General features: G+C 46.7%; 1 protein-coding gene across 5 annotated transcripts in view; it reads right to left on the bottom strand.

Annotated features, from left to right (window-relative positions):
• The window catches only part of LOC135525533 (intersectin-2-like), an 82892-nt gene that overhangs the window by 9911 nt on the left and 52264 nt on the right, over positions 1–20717 (bottom strand). For 4 of the 5 annotated variants that reach the window (XM_064953205.1, XM_064953204.1, XM_064953207.1 and 1 more), the window contains 10 exons: positions 19914–20080; positions 19462–19498; positions 19246–19367; positions 18749–18845; positions 18261–18455; positions 5808–6111; positions 4912–5095; positions 2716–2814; positions 1458–1625; positions 766–978 (listed from right to left, as the gene is read on the bottom strand). In XM_064953205.1, coding sequence (XP_064809277.1) covers positions 766–978; positions 1458–1625; positions 2716–2814; positions 4912–5095; positions 5808–6111; positions 18261–18455; positions 18749–18845; positions 19246–19367; positions 19462–19498; positions 19914–20080 — 1586 coding nt within the window. The remainder of the gene's footprint in view (positions 1–765; positions 979–1457; positions 1626–2715; positions 2815–4911; positions 5096–5807; positions 6112–18260; positions 18456–18748; positions 18846–19245; positions 19368–19461; positions 19499–19913; positions 20081–20717) is intronic. The other variant, XM_064953206.1, reaches the window with a different exon arrangement.

The following is a 20717-nucleotide window of genomic DNA, read 5'->3' on the forward strand; positions in this document are numbered from 1 at the left end:
CAACGGGTGACTAAGAATGTTTTGGGTTTTTTTCTGCCACAATACAAGACATGACCATTAAAGTGGCTGTTCCACTGGATGTCAGAAGGTGAATTCACCAATTTGTAAGTCGCTCTGGATAAGAGCGTCTGCTAAATGACTTAAATGTAAATGTAAATGTGATGGAGACAGGGATGCATTTCATTTAAATGGGCACCGATGAGAGATGCTTTTCCAACAGGAAGTGTCGTTTCTGTATCTTGCCAAAATCAACCACTTGGAACTAACGCATGTCTGTGTGTGTGTGTGTGTGTCAGCATGTCTGTGGTGTGTGTGTGTGTGTGTGTCAGCATGTCTGTGGTGTGTGTGTGTGTGTGTCAGCATGTCCGTGGTGTGTGTGTGTGTGTCAGCATGTCCGTGGTGTGTGTGTGTATGTCAGCATGTCCGTGGTGTGTGTGTGTGTGTCAGCATGTCCGTGGTGTGTGTGTGTGTCAGCATGTCTGTGGTGTGTGTGTGTATGTCAGCATGTCCGTGGTGTGTGTGTGTGTGTATGTCAGCATGTCCGTGGTGTGTGTGTGTGTGTATGTCAGCATGTCCGTGGTGTGTGTGTGTGTATGTCAGCATGTCCGTGGTGTGTGTGTGTGTTTGTCAGCATGTCCGTGGTGTGTGTGTGTATGTCAGCATGTCTGTGGTGTGTGTGTGTGTGTCAGCATGTCTGTGGTGTGTGTGTGTGTATGTCAGCATGTCCGTGGTGTGTGTGTGTGTGTGTGTATATGTCTCTCTCACCGGTTTGTACATCTTAAGCTGTGTGTTGTTCTTGCTGGTGAAGAGTTTGTCCGGTCCCGAGGAGCTGAACTGTCTGGCAGCGTGGGTGAGCAACAGGAAGTCGTTAAAAAGGAAAGCCCACAGCTCCTTATTGCCCTTCATCTTATACACCTTCCCACTGTGGAGCAGCTTACGAGGCCCCAGGCAGTTAGTCAGAGAGTTAAACACCAGGTTCTGCAGGGGAGACACAGGTTACAGAGGTATGTGTGTGTGTGTGTGTGTGTGTGTGTGTGTGTGTGTGTGTGTGTGTGTGTGTGTGTGTGTGTGTGTGTGTGTGTGTGTGTGTGTGTGTGTGTGTGTGTGTGTGTGTGTGTGTGTGTGTGTGTGTGTGTGTGTGTGTGTGTGAGTGAGATATTATCTGTGTATATGGTGTGTGTGTGTATGAGTGAGTGAGATACTGTCTGAATATATACGGTGTGTATATGTGTACAATGTGTGTGTGTGTGTGTGTGACTACATGTGAGTGTGTACCTCTGTGACTCCCTCACACTGTACGTGTGTGTGTGTGTGTGTGTGTGTGTGTGTGTGTGTGTGTGTGTGTGTGTGTGTGTGTGTGTGTGTGTGTGTGTGTGTGTGTGTGAGACTACATGTGAGTGTGTACCTCTGTGACTCCCTCACACTGTACGTGTGTGTATATATGTGTGTGTGTGTACCTCTGTGACTCCCTCACACTGTACGTGTGACTGTATCCACTCCAGCCTGTCACAGTTCTCCTTCTCCCTGACCCCCTCGTTGACCTGAGTACACAGCTCCTCAGCCCGCTCCAGAGCCTCTCTCAGGGGCCCGCAGTCTGCATGCTCCTCCTTGGTACTCTCCAGGATCTGAAAATCAATCAAATGTGTTTTATAAAGCCCCATTTTAAAAATCGGCAGATGTCAAAGTGCATTACACAACCCAGCCTAACACCCCACAGCAAAGCAATGCAGCAGCATGGTGGCTAGGAAAACTCCCAACAAAAGAATGCAGAAGCACAGTGGCTAGGAAAAACTCCCGACACAAGAATACAGAAGCACGGTGGCTAGGAAACACTCCCGACACAATACACACCCAGGTACTATAGATAAATAGACCCACAATACCAATACACACCCAGGTACTATAGATAAATAGACCCACAATACCAATACACACCCAGGCACTATAGATAAATAGACCCACAATACCAATACACACCCAGGTACTATAGATAAATAGACCCACAATACCAATACACACCCAGGTACTATAGATAAATAGACCCACAATACCAATACACACCCAGGTACTATAGAGAAATAGACCAACAATACCAATACACACCCAGGTACTATAGATAAATAGACCCACAATACCAATACACACCCAGGTACTATAGATAAATAGACCCACAATACCAATACACACCCAGGTACTATAGATAAATAGACCCACAATACCAATACACACCCAGGTACTATAGATAAATAGACCAACAATACCAATACACACCCAGGTACTATAGATAAATAGACCCACAATACCAATACACACCCAGGTACTATAGAGAAATAGACCCACAATACCAATACACACCCAGGTACTATAGAGAAATAGACCCACAATACCAATACACACCCAGGTACTATAGAGAAATAGACCCACAATACCAATACACACCCAGGTACTATAGAGAAATAGACCCACAATACCAATACACACCCAGGTACTATAGAGAAATAGACCCACAATACCAATACACACCCAGGTACTATAGAGAAATAGACCCACAATACCAATACACACCCAGGTACTATAGATACATATATCCACGTGGCTCAGTGGGTCGAGCATGGCAGGGCTGTGGGTTGGATTCACTCTCTACTGTACGTAACTTTGGATAAGAGCTTCTGCTGAATGACATGTTCATACAGTAACACGTTTACTCTCTCTTACGTTCTTGATGTGTAGAGGGTAGCGTGTGATCCTCTGCATGGGCTTCAACAGGAAGCTGGATAAGGGCATGCCTTTACAGCGGTAGTCCGTGGCGATTTTCTGAAGGAGGAAACACATTGTTCAATATGAACGTATAACTTTTCATGCATAAATCAGCACAACTCGGCAGGTTGGTGTGTATCAGGAAAATACATGACGTTCATTCATCGCTTTCCTCCTCTTTCTCTCACTGCATATTCTCCTGACCTATTCTTCCTCTCTTCATTCTATTTATATGTGTTCCCTGTCCTCCCCTCTCTACCCTGTCCTCCCCTATCCTCCCCCACTCTCCCCTTCTCTCCCCTGTCCTCCCCTATCCTCCCCCTCTCTCCCCTGTCCTCCCCCCTCTCTCTACTCTCCCCTGTACCCCCTTATCTCTACTCTCCCCTGTCCTCCCCCTCTCTCTACTCTCCCCTGTCCTCCCCCTCTCTCTACTCTCCCCTGTCCTCCCCCTCTCTCTACTCTCCCCTGTCCTCCCCCTCTCTCTACTCTCCCCTGTCCTCCCCCTCTCTCCCCTATCCTCCCCCACTCTCCCCTTCTCTCCCCTGTCCTCCCCCTCTCTCCCCCTGTCCTCCCCCTCTCTCTACTCTCCCCTGTACCCCCTTATCTCTACTCTCCCCTGTCCTCCCCCTCTCTCTACTCTCCCCTGTCCTCCCCCCTCTCTACTCTCCCCTGTCCTCCCCCTCTCTCCCCTATCCTCCCCCACTCTCCCGTCCTCCCCCTCTCTCCCCTGTCCTCCCCCTCTCTCCCCTGTCCTCCCCCTCTCTCCCCTGTCCTCCCCCTCTCTCTACTCTCCCCTGTACCCCCTTTACTCTACTCTCCCCTGTCCTCCCCCTCTCTCTACTCTCCCCTGTCCTCCCCCTCTCTCTACTCTCCCCTGTCCCCCCCTTCTCTCTAATCTCCCGTCCTCCCCCTCTCTCTACTCTCCCCTGTCCTCCCCCTCTCTCTACTGTCCTCCCCCTCTCTCTACTCTCCCCTATACCCCCCTTCTCTCTACTCTTCCCTGTCCTCCCCTTCTCTCTACTCTCCCCTGTCCTCCCCCTCTCTCTACTCTCCCCTGTCCCCCCCTTCTCTCTAATCTCCCGTCCTCCCCCTCTCTCTACTCTCCCCTGTCCTCCCCTTCTCTCTACTCTCCCCTGTCCTCCCCTCTCTCTACTCTCCCCTATACCCCCTTCTCTCTACTCTCCCCTGTCCTCCCCTTCTCTCTACTCTCCCCCTCTCTACTCTCCCCTGTCCTCCCCCTCTCTCTACTCTCCCCTGTCCTTCCCCTCTCTCTACTCTCCCCTATATTCCCCTTCTCTCTACTCTCCCCTGTCCTCCCCCTCTCTCTACTCTCCCCTGTACCCCACTTCTCTCTACTCTCCCCTGTCCTCCCCCTCTCCCCCTATCCTCCCCCACTCTCCCCTTCTCTCCCCTGTCCTCCCCCTCTCTCCCCTGTCCTCCCCCTCTCTCCCCTGTCCTCCCCCCTCTCTACTCTCCCCTGTACCCCCTTTACTCTACTCTCCCCTGTCCTCCCCCTCTCTCTACTCTCCCCTGTCCTCCCCCTCTCTCTACTCTCCCCTGTCCCCCCCTTCTCTCTAATCTCCCGTCCTCCCCCTCTCTCTACTCTCCCCTGTCCTCCCCCCTCTCTACTGTCCTCCCCTCTCTCTACTCTCCCCTATACCCCCCTTCTCTCTACTCTTCCCTGTCCTCCCCTTCTCTCTACTCTCCCTGTCCTCCCCCCTCTCTACTCTCCCCTGTCCCCCCCCTTCTCTCTAATCTCCCGTCCTCCCCCTCTCTCTACTCTCCCCTGTCCTCCCCTTCTCTCTACTCTCCCCTGTCCTCCCCCTCTCTCTACTCTCCCCTATATCCCCCTTCTCTCTACTCTCCCCTGTCCTCCCCTTCTCTCTACTCTCCCCCTCTCTCTACTCTCCCCTGTCCTCCCCCTCTCTCTACTCTCCCCTGTCCTTCCCCCTCTCTACTCTCCCCTATATTCCCCTTCTCTCTACTCTCCCCTGTCCTCCCCCTCTCTCTACTCTCCCCTGTACCCCACTTCTCTCTACTCTCCCCTGTCCTCCCCCTCTCTCTACTCTCCCCTGTACCCCACTTCTCTCTACTCTCCCCTGTCCTCCCCCTCTCTCTACTCTCCCCTGTACCCCCCCCTGTCTTTTCACTCACCTTGAGGAAGTCTTTAAAGTCCTGTTGGTTTTCAGTCCTACTCTGTAGCAGGGTCGCTCCGTTGAGTTGACAGGAGCAGAACTGGATGTAAGGCTGGAGGTGAGGCAGCTCTGACGCCAAGATGTCCCCTATAACCTGGACAGGCATGTTGACGCCCCCCGTCTTCTTACGTACCTGCAGGGCCCTACACACACACACACACACACACAAATGTTCTTACCGCCTGGGCCAAAAATAAACATACTGTATACATGATGACACCTCCCCTAAACTCACACCCTGTACTACTATATACACGATGACCCCCCCCTAAACTCACACCCTGTACTACTGTATACATGATGACCCCCCCCCCTCCTAAACTCACACCCTGTATACTACTGTATACATGATGACCCCCCCCTAAACTCACACCCTGTACTACTGTATACATGATGACCCCCTCACCCCCTAAACTCACACCCTGTACTACTGTATACATGATGACCCCCCTCACCCCCTAAACTTACACCCTGTACTACTGTATACATGATGACCCCCCTCACCCCCTAAACTCACACCCTGTACTACTGTATACATGATGACCCCCCCTAAACTTACACCCTGTACTACTGTATACATGATGACCCCCTCACCCCTAAACTCACACTCTGTACTACTGTATACATGATGACCCCCCTAAACTTACACCCTGTACTACTGTATACATGATGACCCCCCTCACCTAAACTCACACCCTGTACTACTGTATACATGACCCCCCTCACCCCCTAAACTTTCACCCTGTACTACTGTATACAAGATGAACCCCCCCCCCTAAACTCACACCCTGTACTACTGTATACATGATGACCCCCCTCACCCCCCAAACTCACACTCTGTACTACTGTACGTACTTCAGCAGTTTGGTGTTGCAGGCGATGAGCTCCTTCCAGTTGACAAAGATCATGACCATCTCTGCTTCCGTCAGACGGCCAGACTCAGACATGGGCTTATGGAACACCTGAACACACAGAGTACAGTAGAGTACATCAACACGTGTGTGTGTGTGTGTGTGTGTGTGTGTGTGTTTAGCTACCTCCATGACTATCTGTAAGTCCTCTACATATCTCTCCTCTGTCTGGAGGAGCTCGTGGATGTAACCCTGTCTCTTCCTCTCCTCGGGACTCATAGACTCCAGACTGTTTAGGTCAGCACACCCTGAGGGAGAAATGAGAGATCAGAGAGAGAGAACAGAGAGAACAGAGAGAGAACAGAGAGAACAGAGAGAACAGAGAGAGAACAGAGAGAACAGAGAGAACAGAGAGAGAACAGAGAGAACAGAGAGAACAGAGAGAGAGAACAGAGAGAACAGAGAGAGAACAGAGAGAACAGAGAGAGAGAGAATCACATATATTATACACTCAAAACAAGCACACACACTGACAACACACACAACTCCAGTCAACAGTGAGCACTAGACACACACACACACACAAAGGCAAGAGCATATTGCCCATATTGATATCTGTAGAGTCCCATACAGGGGCTCTTTTTCTATTAATTTTTTTTATGGTAGGTCAGTCTACAAGACCGAGCTTAATTTATTTAACGGTAGGTCAGTCTACGAGATCGAGCTTCATTTATTTATGGGTAGGTCAGTCTACGTGATCGAGCTTCATTTATTTATGGGTAGGTCAGTCTACGAGATCGAGCTTCATTTATTTAAGGGTAGGTCAGTCTACGAGATCGAGCTTCATTTATTTAAGGGTAGGTCAGTCTACGAGATCGAGCTTCATTTATTTAAGGGTATGTCAGTCTACGAGATCGAGCTTCATTTATTTATGGGTAAGTCAGTCTACGAGATCGAGCTTCATTTATTTATGGGTAGGTCAGTCTACGAGATTGAACTCAAGTTTCTAGAGCTGTGGTCACCAACCAGTCGATCTCCAAGGCATTCCTAGTCAATCGCCAAACATTTCTGTAAACACAACTCATTCAGCTGCTCTACATGCCGGGTAGGGCAACTGTTGCCATTTTGAACCATTTCATGTGTCTGAAGGTACAAACTCTGCCTTCCAGCAAGGCCCAGAGAGCAAATCAAGTGCACTATAGGCCTACTGCTGACCAATCGGATGGCTCAAATGACCGTGTCTGCAGTAACATAGCAGGCGTAAAAGAAAGCTACAGTAAAGTTGATACTGTGAGATTTCAAAACTTTTAAAACCACGACTAGAGAGAGACTGTCAACGAACACAGCAAAGAGCTGCTGTTTTTATTAGTGAGTTTATGTTTACTTTCTTACTCAGCACTGTCAACACTTTGTAATCAACACTTTAATAGGCTATTCAAATGCACATTCCCCCTACTTCCACTCAGCACTACAACCAACACTGCAGCCGTAATGAATGAGAAGGAAAGTGTCTCTATAGACTTGTGTTGTTATTATTAGCAGCTTGGGTCTTTTTTTAATATCAAGGAATATTTCACTTCCTCTGTTCATAGGAGTAACAACATAAATTTGTGCATGAGTCCGACATAATGCAGTGTGACTTGAGTTTTGCCATCGTCTGGAAGACGCTGTCCCTTGTTGGTCTCTGTCAGCGGAGGAAAGGGAGAGTGGAGGGATGTTGAGAGACGGACCCTCGGTCTGCTGCTCTCTCCCTCCGCTGAGACTGACCATCAGATACAGGCAACATCAGACCAGAAAAATACAAATAAAAGGCTATTTATGTAAATGTATGCTCACGCAGATGTGCCTCACAAGTAATACAACAATGGATCCCTATGTGATCATATAGCATACCTCAAATGTTGAAATATAAATATATATTTTTTTAAATGGCCCAAACATCAATGCAATTCAAGCAAAGCCAATATGCAGTGATAATGTATTGGGCCTGTAGCTTTACTGCACAAACCTCATTGCTACACTACTGTTTTGAATTAGTTAATATTGCATAAGCATTTTTAAAGTAATGTAAAAAAAACAAATCAGAGAGGTAGATCTCTGCTTGCATTTTGAATCAAAGTGATCTTGATGGTGAGTTTTCCCTGTTAATGTTTCCGTTTACTGTGGCAATTGTGATCAAATCAAAGCAATATTAGCCATGTTCAATGCAACATACCGAAACAAAACAAACTATGCAAGAGATTTTATTGTAGGCAGAACACATCGGAGTAGGATTCTATTGCATTGACATGCCCGACTCAGCCCGTACTCTACACAGACTGGTGTGGCATAACCAATCAGAGCTGCAGCAGGCCTATATGCAAATTGACCATTGCCATATTTTTATTTTTATTTTTTTAACATTTTTTTCCACCTTTATTAAACCAGGTAGGCAAGTTGAGAACAAGTTCTCATTTACAATTGCGACCTGGCCAAGATAAAGCAAAGCAGTTCGACACATACAACGACACAGAGTTACACATGGAGTAAAACAAACATACAGTTAATAATACAGTATAAACAAGTCTATATACGATGTGAGCAAATGAGGTGAGATAAGGGAGGTAAAGGCAAAAATATATATATATGTATATGTATATGTATATATATATATATATATATATATGGATCTGTGTCATTTACTTTGAACTGGACTGTGTTTACAGCATGAGCGGTCGTGAGTAGATGTGCTGATGGTGTATGCTGGCTGAGCTGCATGTAGCCAAGTGTGGACATTTTGTTCATGTCCTTTTCTAGTTAGTGAGTTATTAGCCCAGTTATATATATTTTTTGTCAGCAATAGGGGAGTGACTGCTTCCTACAAGAGCAGAAAACGTACACAAGAGCTTTTTTTGTCTTAAAGGGGTAGTGTTGTATTTTGAGACAGGCTTGAATAAGTTAAGTAGCCAACATTTTCTGTCACCTTGTCTGAAGGACAAGTGGATAAACAGGTTAATTTCACACCCTGCATGTTTTTTTCAAGTCTCATGGAATGTAGGCCTACATGAAACACCAAACATTAGCTGCTACTATAAGTGCAATGACCCTAATGTTTATCTAGTGTAGCAGTATTCAAATCTTACTCTAAGAGGTCTGGAACCTGCTGGTCCAGACTTGAATTTGAGGGATCTAGTGGATTTCTCTGTGGCTGTCCCCCTTCATCTGTCCCCTCCCTCTGCTAGGGATGGTGGGTCTCTGTGGCTGTCCCCCTTCATCTGTCCCCTCCCTCTGCTAGGGATGGTGGGTCTCTGTGGCTGTCCCCCTTCATCTGTCCCCTCCCTCTGCTAGGGATGGTGGGTCTCTGTGGCTGTCCCCCTTCATCTGTCCCCTCCCTCTGCTAGGGATGGTGGGTCTCTGTGGCTGTCCCCCTTCATCTGTCCCCTCCCTACTGATAGGGATGGTGGGTCTCTGTGGCTGTCCCCCTTCATCTGTCCCCTCCCTCTGCTAGGGATGGTGGGTCTCTGTGGCTGTCCCCCTTCATCTGTCCCCTCCCTCTGCTAGGGATGGTGGGTCTCTGTGGCTGTCCCCCTTCATCTGTCCCCTCCCTACTGATAGGGATGGTGGGTCTCTGTGGCTGTCCCCCTTCATCTGTCCCCTCCCTCTGCTAGGGATGGTGGGTCTCTGTGGCTGTCCCCCTTCATCTGTCCCCTCCCTCTGATAGGGATGGTGGGTCTCTGTGGCTGTCCCCCTTCATCTGTCCCCTCCCTCTGCTAGGGATGGTGGGTCTCTGTGGCTGTCCCCCTTCATCTGTCCCCTCCCTCTGCTAGGGATGGTGGGTCTCTGTGGCTGTCCCCCTTCATCTGTCCCCTCCCTCTGCTAGGGATGGTGGGTCTCTGTGGCTGTCCCCCTTCATCTGTCCCCTCCCTCTGCTAGGGATGGTGGGTATCTCCCTGATTCTCTCCCTGAACCCACCATCTCTCCCTGATTCTTTACTGATTCAGTAATGAGGAATAGAACCCACCATCTCTCCCTGATTCTTTACTGATTCAGTAATGAGGAATAGAACCTACAATCTCTCCCTGATTCAGTAATGAGGAATAGAACCCACCATCTCTCCCTGATTCTTTACTGATTCAGTAATGAGGAATAGAACCTACAATCTCTCCCTGATTCAGTAATGAGGAATAGAACCCACCATCTCTCCCTGATTCTTTACTGATTCAGTAATGAGGAATAGAACCTACAATCTCTCCCTGATTCAATAATGAGGAATAGAACCCACCATCTCTCCCTGATTCTTTACTGATTCAGTAATGAGGAATAGTTCGCTATGGCCACATTGTTCTGCATTCAACTGGAAAGATGAATCATTATTGATTAAATTCTAACAACTCATTTGCTTGGGCCTCTGTGTCTGTTGGGAAGCTGAATATCTGAATAGATTGTGAAGATTCATAACTCTCTACGGTTTGCTGTGTCGAGTGCAGAACAAACCGATAGTTATAACTGCACCTTAATCCGCTGGCACTGACTATATTATAATGATTACTGACGGGTGACATTTCTCTGCTCTGTTCCCATGCTGTTTCACTGCATGATCAAGCCAGATTGAAATAGCTAGCTGCTGTAACACTGAACAGGAAACTAACAAATCTATACAAACTAGTGGAGGTTGTTGGACAACCAAGCACTGTCCAGGGGTTAGACTGCTCTTTCTCTGCATCCTACTACAGCTCTTTCTATTCTAATGGGCTGGTCACAGGCTCAACTCCATTCTAATGGGCTGGTCACAGGCTCAACTCTATTCTAATGGGCTGGTCACAGGCTCAACTCTATTCTAATGGGCTGGTCACAGGCTCAACTCTATTCTAATGGGCTGGTCACAGGCTCAACTCTATTCTAATGGGCTGGTCACAGGCTCAACTCTATTCTAATGGGCTGGTCACAGGCTCAACTCTATTCTAATGGGCTGGTCACAGGCTCAACTCTATTCTAATGGGCTGGTCACAGGCTCAACTCTATTCTAATGGGCTGGTCACAGGCTCAACTCTATTCTAATGGGCTGGTCACAGGCTCAACTCTATTCTAATGGGCTGGTCACAGGCTCAACTCTATTCTAATGGGCTGGTCACAGGCTCAACTCTATTCTAATGGGCTGGTCACAGGCTCAACTCTATTCTAATGGGCTGGTCACAGGCTCAACTCTATTCTAATGGGCTGGTCACAGGCTCAACTCTATTCTAATGGGCTGGTCACAGGCTCAACTCTATTCTAATGGGCTGGTCACAGGCTCAACTCTATTCTAATGGGCTGGTCACAGGCTCAACTCTATTCTAATGGGCTGGTCACAGGCTCAACTCTATTCTAATGGGCTGGTCACAGGCTCAACTCTATTCTAATGGGCTGGTCACAGGCTCAACTCTATTCTAATGGGCTGGTCACAGGCTCAACTCTATTCTAATGGGCTGGTCACAGGCTCAACTCTATTCTAATGGGCTGGTCACAGGCTCAACTCTATTCTAATGGGCTGGTCACAGGCTCAACTCTATTCTAATGGGCTGGTCACAGGCTCAACTCTATTCTAATGGGCTGGTCACAGGCTCAACTCTATTCTAATGGGCTGGTCACAGGCTCAACTCTATTCTAATTATGCTGGTCACAGGCTCAACTCTATTCTAATGGGCTGGTCACAGGCTCAACTCTATTCTAATGGGCTGGTCACAGGCTCAACTCTATTCTAATGGGCTGGTCACAGGCTCAACTCTATTCTAATGGGCTGGTCACAGGCTCAACTCTATTCTAATGGGCTGGTCACAGGCTCAACTCTATTCTAATGGGCTGGTCACAGGCTCAACTCTATTCTAATGGGCTGGTCACAGGCTCAACTCTATTCTAATGGGCTGGTCACAGGCTCAACTCTATTCTAATGGGCTGGTCACAGACTCAACTCTATTCTAATGGGCTGGTCACAGACTCAACTCTATTCTAATGGGCTGGTCACAGGCTCAACTCTATTCTAATGTGCTCGTCACAGGCTCAACTCTATTCTAATGGGCTCGTCACAGGCTCAACTCTATTCTAATGGGCTCGTCACAGGCTCAACTCTATTCTAATGGGCTGGTCACAGGCTCAACTCTATTCTAATGGGCTGGTCACAGGCTCAACTCTATTCTAATGGGCTGGTCACAGACTCAACTCTATTCTAATGGGCTGGTCACAGGCTCAACTCTATTCTAATGGGCTCGTCACAGGCTCAACTCTATTCTAATGGGCTGGTCACAGGCTCAACTCTATTCTAATGGGCTCATCACAGACTCAACTCTATTCTAATGGGCTGGTCACAGGCTCAACTCTATTCTAATGGGCTGGTCACAGGCTCAACTCTATTCTAATGGGCTCATCACAGGCTCAACTCTATTCTAATGGGCTCATCACAGGCTCAACTCTATTCTAATGGGCTCGTCACAGGCTCAACTCTATTCTAATGGGCTGGTCACAGACTCAACTCTATTCTAATGGGCTCGTCACAGGCTCAACTCTATTCTAATGGGCTCATCACAGACTCAACTCTATTCTAATGGGCTGGTCACAGGCTCAACTCTATTCTAATGGGCTGGTCACAGGCTCAACTCTATTCTAATGGGCTGGTCACAGGCTCAACTCTATTCTAATGGGCTCATCACAGGCTCAACTCTATTCTAATGGGCTCATCACAGGCTCAACTCTATTCTAATGGGCTCATCACAGGCTCAACTCTATTCTAATGGGCTCATCACAGGCTCAACTCTATTCTAATGGGCTCATCACAGGCTCAACTCTATTCTAATGGGCTCTTCACAGGCTCAACTCTATTCTAATGGGCTCTTCACAGGCTCAACTCTATTCTAATGGGCTCGTCACAGGCTCAACTCTATTCTAATGGGCTCATCACAGGCTCAACTCTATTCTAATGGGCTCGTCACAGGCTCAACTCTATTCTAATGGGCTGGTCACAGGCTCAACTCTATTCTAATGGGCTCGTCACAGGCTCAACTCTGCATACCACACTGAGAACATTTTATTTATTTTAGAAAATATGCTTCTGTCTTTGTTTCTGTCTGAACCTACAGTGAAATTTGAAATCAAAGGCTCGTTTTGTAAAATTAAAGCATTGTGGGCTGTACCCACTTTGAGTTACCCTGACCCCTAAACTTTATACTGCTAAACCCTTACCCTGACCCCTAACCTTTATACTGCTAAACCCTTACCCCACACCTAACCTTTATACTGCTAAACCCTTACCCTAACCCCTAACCTTTATACTGCTAAACCCTTACCCTAACACCTAACCTTTATACTGCTAAACCCCCTTACCCTAACCCCTAACCTTTATACTGCTAAACCCTTACCCTAACACCTAACCGTTATACTGCTAAACCCTTACCCTAACACCTAACCTTTATACTGCTAAACCCCCTTACCCTAACCCCTAACCTTTATACTGCTAAACCCTTACCCTAACACCTAACCGTTATACTGCTAAACCCTTACCCTAACACCTAACCTTTATACTGCTAAACCCTTACCCTAACCTTTATACTGCTAAACCCTTACCCTGACCCCTAACCTTTATACTGCTAAACCCTTACCCTAACACCTAACCTTTATACTGCTAAACCCTTACCCTGACCCCTAACCTTTATACTGCTAAACCCTTACCCTGACCCCTAACCTTTATACTGCTAAACCCTTACCCCACACCTAACCTTTATACTGCTAAACCCTTACCCTAACACCTAACCTTTATACTGCTAAACCCTTACCCTGACCCCTAACCTTTATACTGCTAAACCCTTACCCTGACCCCTAACCTTTATACTGCTAAACCCTTACCCCACACCTAACCTTTATACTGCTAAACCCTTACCCTAACACCTAACCTTTATACTGCTAAACCCTTACCCTGACCCCTAACCTTTATACTGCTAAACCCTTACCCTGACCCCTAAACTTTATACTGCTAAATCCTTACCCTGACCCCTAACCTTTATACTGCTAAACCAGGGGTGTCAAAGTCAAATGGACGGAGGGCCAAATAAAAAATTTAGCTACAAGCCGAGGGCCGGACTGTTCGAATGTTCATTGAAAAATTTTTAAATGACGCATATAGTCTAGTGAACCTAATTGAACCTACTGAAAACCTAACAAATATATTCCAATATGATCAGATAAATAAAGCAATATTTTCTTATGGCTCTGTCAGTAATCTTTAATTTTCAACAGACACAAAAGACAAATTTCCTTTATATAAAAATCCCCATAACATGAACATTAAATGAAAGAAACCGGTATTCAAGGCACCATCAGTAGCCTATATTTTCTATTTTAGCAAAAGTGGGCTAAATTTACTTCAAAGAAAAAAACAATAATAGCAATTTTCTATCATCCACTCAACTGAAATATTTTTAAAATATAATTGGATTGAAATACAATAAAATAAAGTGCAAAAATCTATTAATCAAAAACAACACTTTGTTCCTCACGAAGCTCGAAACATCTTTGAAGCACCTTTCCCTGGCTTAGCCATCGCACCTCTGTGTGATAAGGCAAATCACCATGCTCCGTTTCTAACTCCGTCAGAAATGCCTTGAACTGGCGGTGATTCAAACCTTTGGCTCTGATAAAGTTAACTGTGCGCGTGATGATGCTCATTACATGCTCCATTTTCAAGGCTTTACCGCACAACGCTTCCTGGTGTATGATACAATGATAAGCTGTCAGCTCACCTGTCGCGTTTTCCTCTTGCATCTTTTCCCGTATCTTCGCCACCAGTCCGCTCCTGTGTCCACACATCGCAGGTGCTCCGTCGGTTGTCAAACCCACGAGTTTTTCCCAAGGCAGCTCCATCTCATTTACACATCTTGACACCTCTTCATACAAATCATGCCCCGTAGTTGTGCCATGCATAGGACGTAAAGCCAAAAACTCCTCTGTCACGCTTAGGCTGGAGTCCACTCCGCGGATGAAAATTGACAACTGGGCAATGTCAGAAATGTCGGTGCTCTCATCCACAGCCAAGGAATATGCAATGAAATCTTTTCCCTTTTTCACAAGCTGCTCTTTTAGATTGATGGACAACTGGTCTACTCTCTCGGCAATGGTGTTTCTGCTCAGACTCACATTTAAAAAGAGTTGCCTTTTTCTGGGCAAACTTCGTCACAAACTTTAATCATGCAGTTTTTGATGAAATCCCCCTCCGTAAATGGCCGGGCTGATTTAGCGATCTCTTCTGCCAAAATAAAACTGGCCTTGACAGCAGCCTGGCCTTGTGATTTGGCTTTTTTGAACAGAGCCTGTCGAGATTTGAGGCCTCGTTTTAATTCCTCTGCCTTTTGTAGCCTTTGTTCCATGTCCATATTCTTGTTTTTGTCCGCGTGTTTCGTTTCATAATGTCGTCTCAGATTATACTCTTTCAGTACCGCCACACTTTCTCCACACAGAAGACACACAGGTTTTCCAGCTACCTCCGTGAACATATACTCCGACTCCCACCTTGTTTGAAACCCCGGTTCTCAGTGTCCACCTTCCGTTTTGCCATTTTTGATGGGTATCTGAAAGTTAATTTTACTGTGATGCTGACGACTGCTGTGCCAATAAATATTGAAATGAAGCAGCCTACTGCTCGGTGCGTCACCGTTGCATTGTGGGAAATGTAGTATTGGTGCGTGTAAAAGATCTGCGGGCTGCCGGCTTGCTGCGGTCTGCGGGCCGGTTCTAATAATAAATCAAGATCATCCCAGGGGCCGTAAAAAACCTTCTCGCGGGCCGGATGTGGCCCGCGGGCCTTGACTCTGACATATGTGTGCTAAACCCTTACCCCACACCTAACCTTTATACTGCTAAACCCTTACCCTGACCCCTAACCTTTATACTGCTAAACCCTTACCCTGACCCCTAACCTTTATACTGCTAAACCCTTACCCCACACCTAACCTTTATACTGCTAAACCCTTACCCTAACACCTAACCTTTATACTGCTAAACCCTTACCCTAACACCTAACCTTTATACTGCTAACCCCCCTTACCCTAACCCCTAACCTTTATACTGCTAAACCCTTACCCTAACACCTAACCTTTATACTGCTAACCCCCCTTACCCTAACCCCTAACCTTTATACTGCTAAACCCTTACCCTAACACCTAACCGTTATACTGCTAAACCCTTACCCTAACACCTAACCTTTATACTGCTAAACCCTTACCCTGACCCCTAACCTTTATACTGCTAAACCCTTACCCTGACCCCTAACCTTTATACTGCTAAACCCTTACCCTGACCCCTAACCTTTATACTGATAAACCCTTACCCTGACCCCTAACCTTTATACTGCTAAACCCTTACCCTAACCCCTAACCTTTATACTGCTAAACCCTTACCCTGACCCCTAACCTTTATACTGCTAAACCCTTACCCTGACCCCTAACCTTTATACTGCTAAACCCTTACCCCTAACCTTTATACTGCTAAACCCTTACCCTAACCCCTAACCTTTATACTGCTAAACCCTTACCCTAACACCTAACCTTTATACTGCTAAACCCTTACCCCACCCCTAACCTTTATACTGCTAAACCCTTACCCTGACCCCTAACCTTTGTACTGCTAAACCCTAACACATCACCTTTATACTGCTAAACCCTTACCCTAACCCCTAACCTTTATACTGCTAAACCCTTACCCTGACCCCTAACCTTTGTACTGCTAAACCCTAACACATCACCTTTATACTGCTAAACCCTTACCCTAACCCCTAACCTTTATACTGCTAAACCCTTACACCACCCCTAACCGTTATACTGCTAAACCCTTACACCACCCCTAACCTTTATACTGCTAAACCCTTACCCTGACCCCTAACCTTTATACTGCTAAACCCTTACCCTAACCCCTAACCTTTATACTGCTAAACCCTTACCCTAACACCTAACCTTTATACTGCTAAACCCTTACCCCACCCCTAACTTTTATACTGCTAAACCCTTACCCCACACCTAACCTTTATACTGCTAAACCCTAACACATCACCTTTATACTGCTAAACCCTTACCCTGATCCCTAACCTTTATACTGCTAAACCCTTACCCTGACCCCTAACCTTTATACTGCTAAATCCTTACCCTGACCCCTAACCTTTATACTGCTAAACCCTTACCCTAACACCTAACCTTTATACTGCTAAACCCTTACCCTAACACCTAACCTTTATACTGCTAAACCCTTACCCTAACACCTAACCTTTATACTGCTAAACCCTTACCCTTACCCTAACACCTAACCTTTATACTGCTAAACCCTTACCCCTAACCTTTATACTGCTAAACCCTTACCCTGACCCCACCCCTAACCTTTATACTGATAAACCCTTACCCTGACCCCTAACCTTTATACTGCTAAACCCTTACCTTAACACCTAACCTTTATACTGCTAAACCCTTACCCTGACCCCTAACCTTTATACTGCTAAACCCTTACCCTGACCCCTAACCTTTATACTGCTAAACTCTTACCCTAACACCTAACCTTTATACTGCTAAACCCTTACCCTGACCCCACCCCTAACCTTTATACTGCTAAACCCTTACCCTAACCCCACCCTTAACCTTTATACTGCTAAACCCTTACTCTAACACCTAACCTTTATACTGCTAAACCCTTACCTAACACCTAACCTTTATACTGCTAAACCCTTACCCTAACCTCACCACTATCCTTTAGACTGCTAAACCCTAACCTCACCACTATCCTTTAGACTGCTAAACCCTTACCCTAACCTCACCACTATCCTTTAGACTGCTAAACCCTAACCTCACCACTATCCTTTAGACTGCTAAACCCTAACCTCACCACTATCCTTTAGACTGCTAAACCCTAACCTCACCACTATCGTTTAGACTGCTAAACCCTAACCTCACCACTATCCTTTAGACTGCTAAACCCTAACCTCACCACTATCCTTTAGACTGCTAAACCCTAACCTCACCACTATACTTTAGACTGCTAAACCCTAACCTCACCACTATCGTTTAGACTGCTAAACCCTAACCTCACCACTATCGTTTAAACTGCTAAACCCTAACCTCACCACTATCGTTTAGACTGCTAAACCCTAACCTCACCACTATCGTTTAGACTGCTAAACCCTAACCTCACCACTATCGTTTAGACTGCCAAACCCTAACCTCACCACTATCGTTTAGACTGCTAAACCCTAACCTCACCACTATCCTTTAGACTGCTAAACCCTAACCTCACCACTATCGTTTAGACTGGTTAGACTCATCTTGCCTTGCCCACTGGGCTTACTAATATCTTCCATATACCCGTCATGTGTACTGGGATGTACCTTGTGTGTGTCTGTCTGTCTTCCCTGTCTTGTGAACATTTCACTTTGAGAAATGACGTCTTCGGAAAAACATCAAAATAGTAATGTACTCACATTGCTGGCTGGGATCGGAGTCAACGGTGGTCATCTTGACGTAATTGGTTGGGAACAGACCGGTGATCCCATTGATCTCTCCTTTCCACCAATCGGGGTCGTTCTTGTCGAACACACTGATCATCTGACCTTTGGAGAAGCTCATCTCATCCTCGTTGGCTGCTTTGTAGTCGTACACGGCAATGACCTGACACACTGGAGGAGAGAGAGAGAGCAAGAGCAGGGGCGAGAGAGGGGGGAGGGGGGTTGTGAGGCAGTGTCGGCTGATGGGAGGAGCTATATGGAGGACAGCCTCAATGTATTGGCTAGAATGGAATAAATGGAATGGAATCAAACATGGTTTCCATGTGTGTGATGTGTTTGATACCGTTCCATTGATTCCATTCCAGATATTACAATGAGCCTGTCCTCCTATAGCTCCTCCCACCAGCCTCCTTGTAAACTATACATTCTCTTTTCTTACCTACTAAAAGGTGTGTGTATGTTACCTGGTAGAGGTGCTGGTGTGGACCTGCCGCTGTTAGATCCCAGCATTTTGACATGTGAGGCCGGAAACCAACCCTTCTGACGCTTCTTTCCTCGCGCCTTAGAGACCGAGAGAGATCAGTCAACCAGTCATTCAGTCAATCAGTGAATCAGTCAACCAGTCAATCAGTGAATCAGTCAACCAAACAATCAGTCAACCACAATCTAATGCTGCGTTTAGACAGGCAGCCATATTCTGATATTGTTTTCACTAATTGGTCTTTTGACCAATCAGATCAGCTCTGAAAAATATCTGATGTGAAAAAACCTGATCTGATTGGTCAAAAGACAAATTAGTGAAAACAATATCAGAATATGGCTGCCAGCACAAGAAACCTAAGTCTGATATTTACCCACTAATCTGTATTTTTTACCAATCAAATCAGATCTTAATTCAATAACTGTAAATCAACACTCCCAAAATCATCTAAAACAACCATTAATCAATCAATCAGCCAACCTGCAGTTGTCCGAGCAACCAGCCGGAGGAATCCTTGCTGAGGATGAGGATGCGCTGTCCTGGTACAAGGCTGAGCTGCTCTGTTCCTGTGGCCGTGAAGGCAGTGCTCACCTGGGCTATCTCTGCGCACACACACACACGTAGGGAGTAACATCAGATTTAGAGGACGTGTTGAAAGGAACAGAGTGTGGATATGCCTTTCTCCAGTTGACTCACCTGGCTTCTTCCCAGGCTTCCCTGGGCTGCTGGATGTCTGAAATGACAAGTTATAGAAACAAGGTCAGATACAAGTTAAAGTCAAGGATGTGTGTGTGTGTGTGTGTGTGTGTGTGTGTGTGTGTGTGTGTGTGTGTGTGTGTGTGTGTGTGTGTGTGTGTGAGATTAGGGATAGATGGGTGAATGTATGTGAGAGTATTAGAGCATTTGTCCATGTCTGTGTGTGTGTGCGTGTGCGTGTGCGTGTGCGTGTGCGTGTGCGTGTGCGTGTGTGTGTGTGTGTGTGTGTGTGAGATTAGGGATAGATGGGTGAATGTATGTGAGAGTATTAGAGCATTTGTCCATGTCTCTGTGTGTGTGTGTGTGTGTGTGTGTGTGTGTGTGTGTGTGTGTGTGTGTGTGTGTGTGTGTGTGTGTGTGTGTGTGTGTGTGTGTGTGTGTGTGTATCTTACATCGGTCTCTTTGGGTTTGACGTAGTTAGAAGGGAACACTCCAGTGCGGTCTCCGATGCCTCCGCTCCACCACTCTCCCTCTCTCTGGGTCACCAGGATCACATCACCCTCTCTAAACGTCAGGTCGCCATGCTCTGGGCTCTCATAGGTGTACAGCGCCATGTACTCTGATTGGTGAGACAAAACATCACCTCTCAGAGAGACATTCTTATTGGATGATACAAACCATGACATCTCAGAGAGACATTCTTATTGGATGATACAAACCATGACCTCTCAGAGAGATATTCTATTGGATGACACAATTCACTACAGAGTCATGGACATTACCATCTGAGAAGGCAGAACTGTATTTCATAATGTTCCCAAGACAAGAACTGAATCGGGTAAGAGTGCTTTTGCAGAAGGACATGTTTTTGGGGAAGAGAGAGAGAGAAAGAGAGAGAGCGAACGAACGAGGGCGAGAGAGAGCAAATGAGGGCAAGAGACAGAAAGAGGGCGCGAGAGAAAACGAGGGCGAGGGAGTGGGCTAAAGAGAGGCCGGACGAGGGCGAGAAACCGAGGGCGAGAGACCGAGGGTGAGAGAGCGCGAGAGAGGGCGAGAGAGCGTCAGGGCGAGAGAGCGCGAGAGAGAGCAAGAGAGCGTCAGGGCGAGAGAGGGCGAGAGAGCATCAGGGCGAGAGAGAGGGCGAGAGAGTGTCAGGGAGAGAGAGCGTCAGGGAGAGAGAGCGTCAGAGAGAGAGAGGGCGAGAGAGCGTCAGGGAGAGAGCGTCAGGGAGAGAGCGTCAGGGAGAGAGAGAGAGG

The sequence above is a fragment of the Oncorhynchus masou genome, chromosome 32 (genome assembly GCF_036934945.1).
Source record: "Oncorhynchus masou masou isolate Uvic2021 chromosome 32, UVic_Omas_1.1, whole genome shotgun sequence".
Taxonomy (NCBI): domain Eukaryota; kingdom Metazoa; phylum Chordata; class Actinopteri; order Salmoniformes; family Salmonidae; genus Oncorhynchus; species Oncorhynchus masou.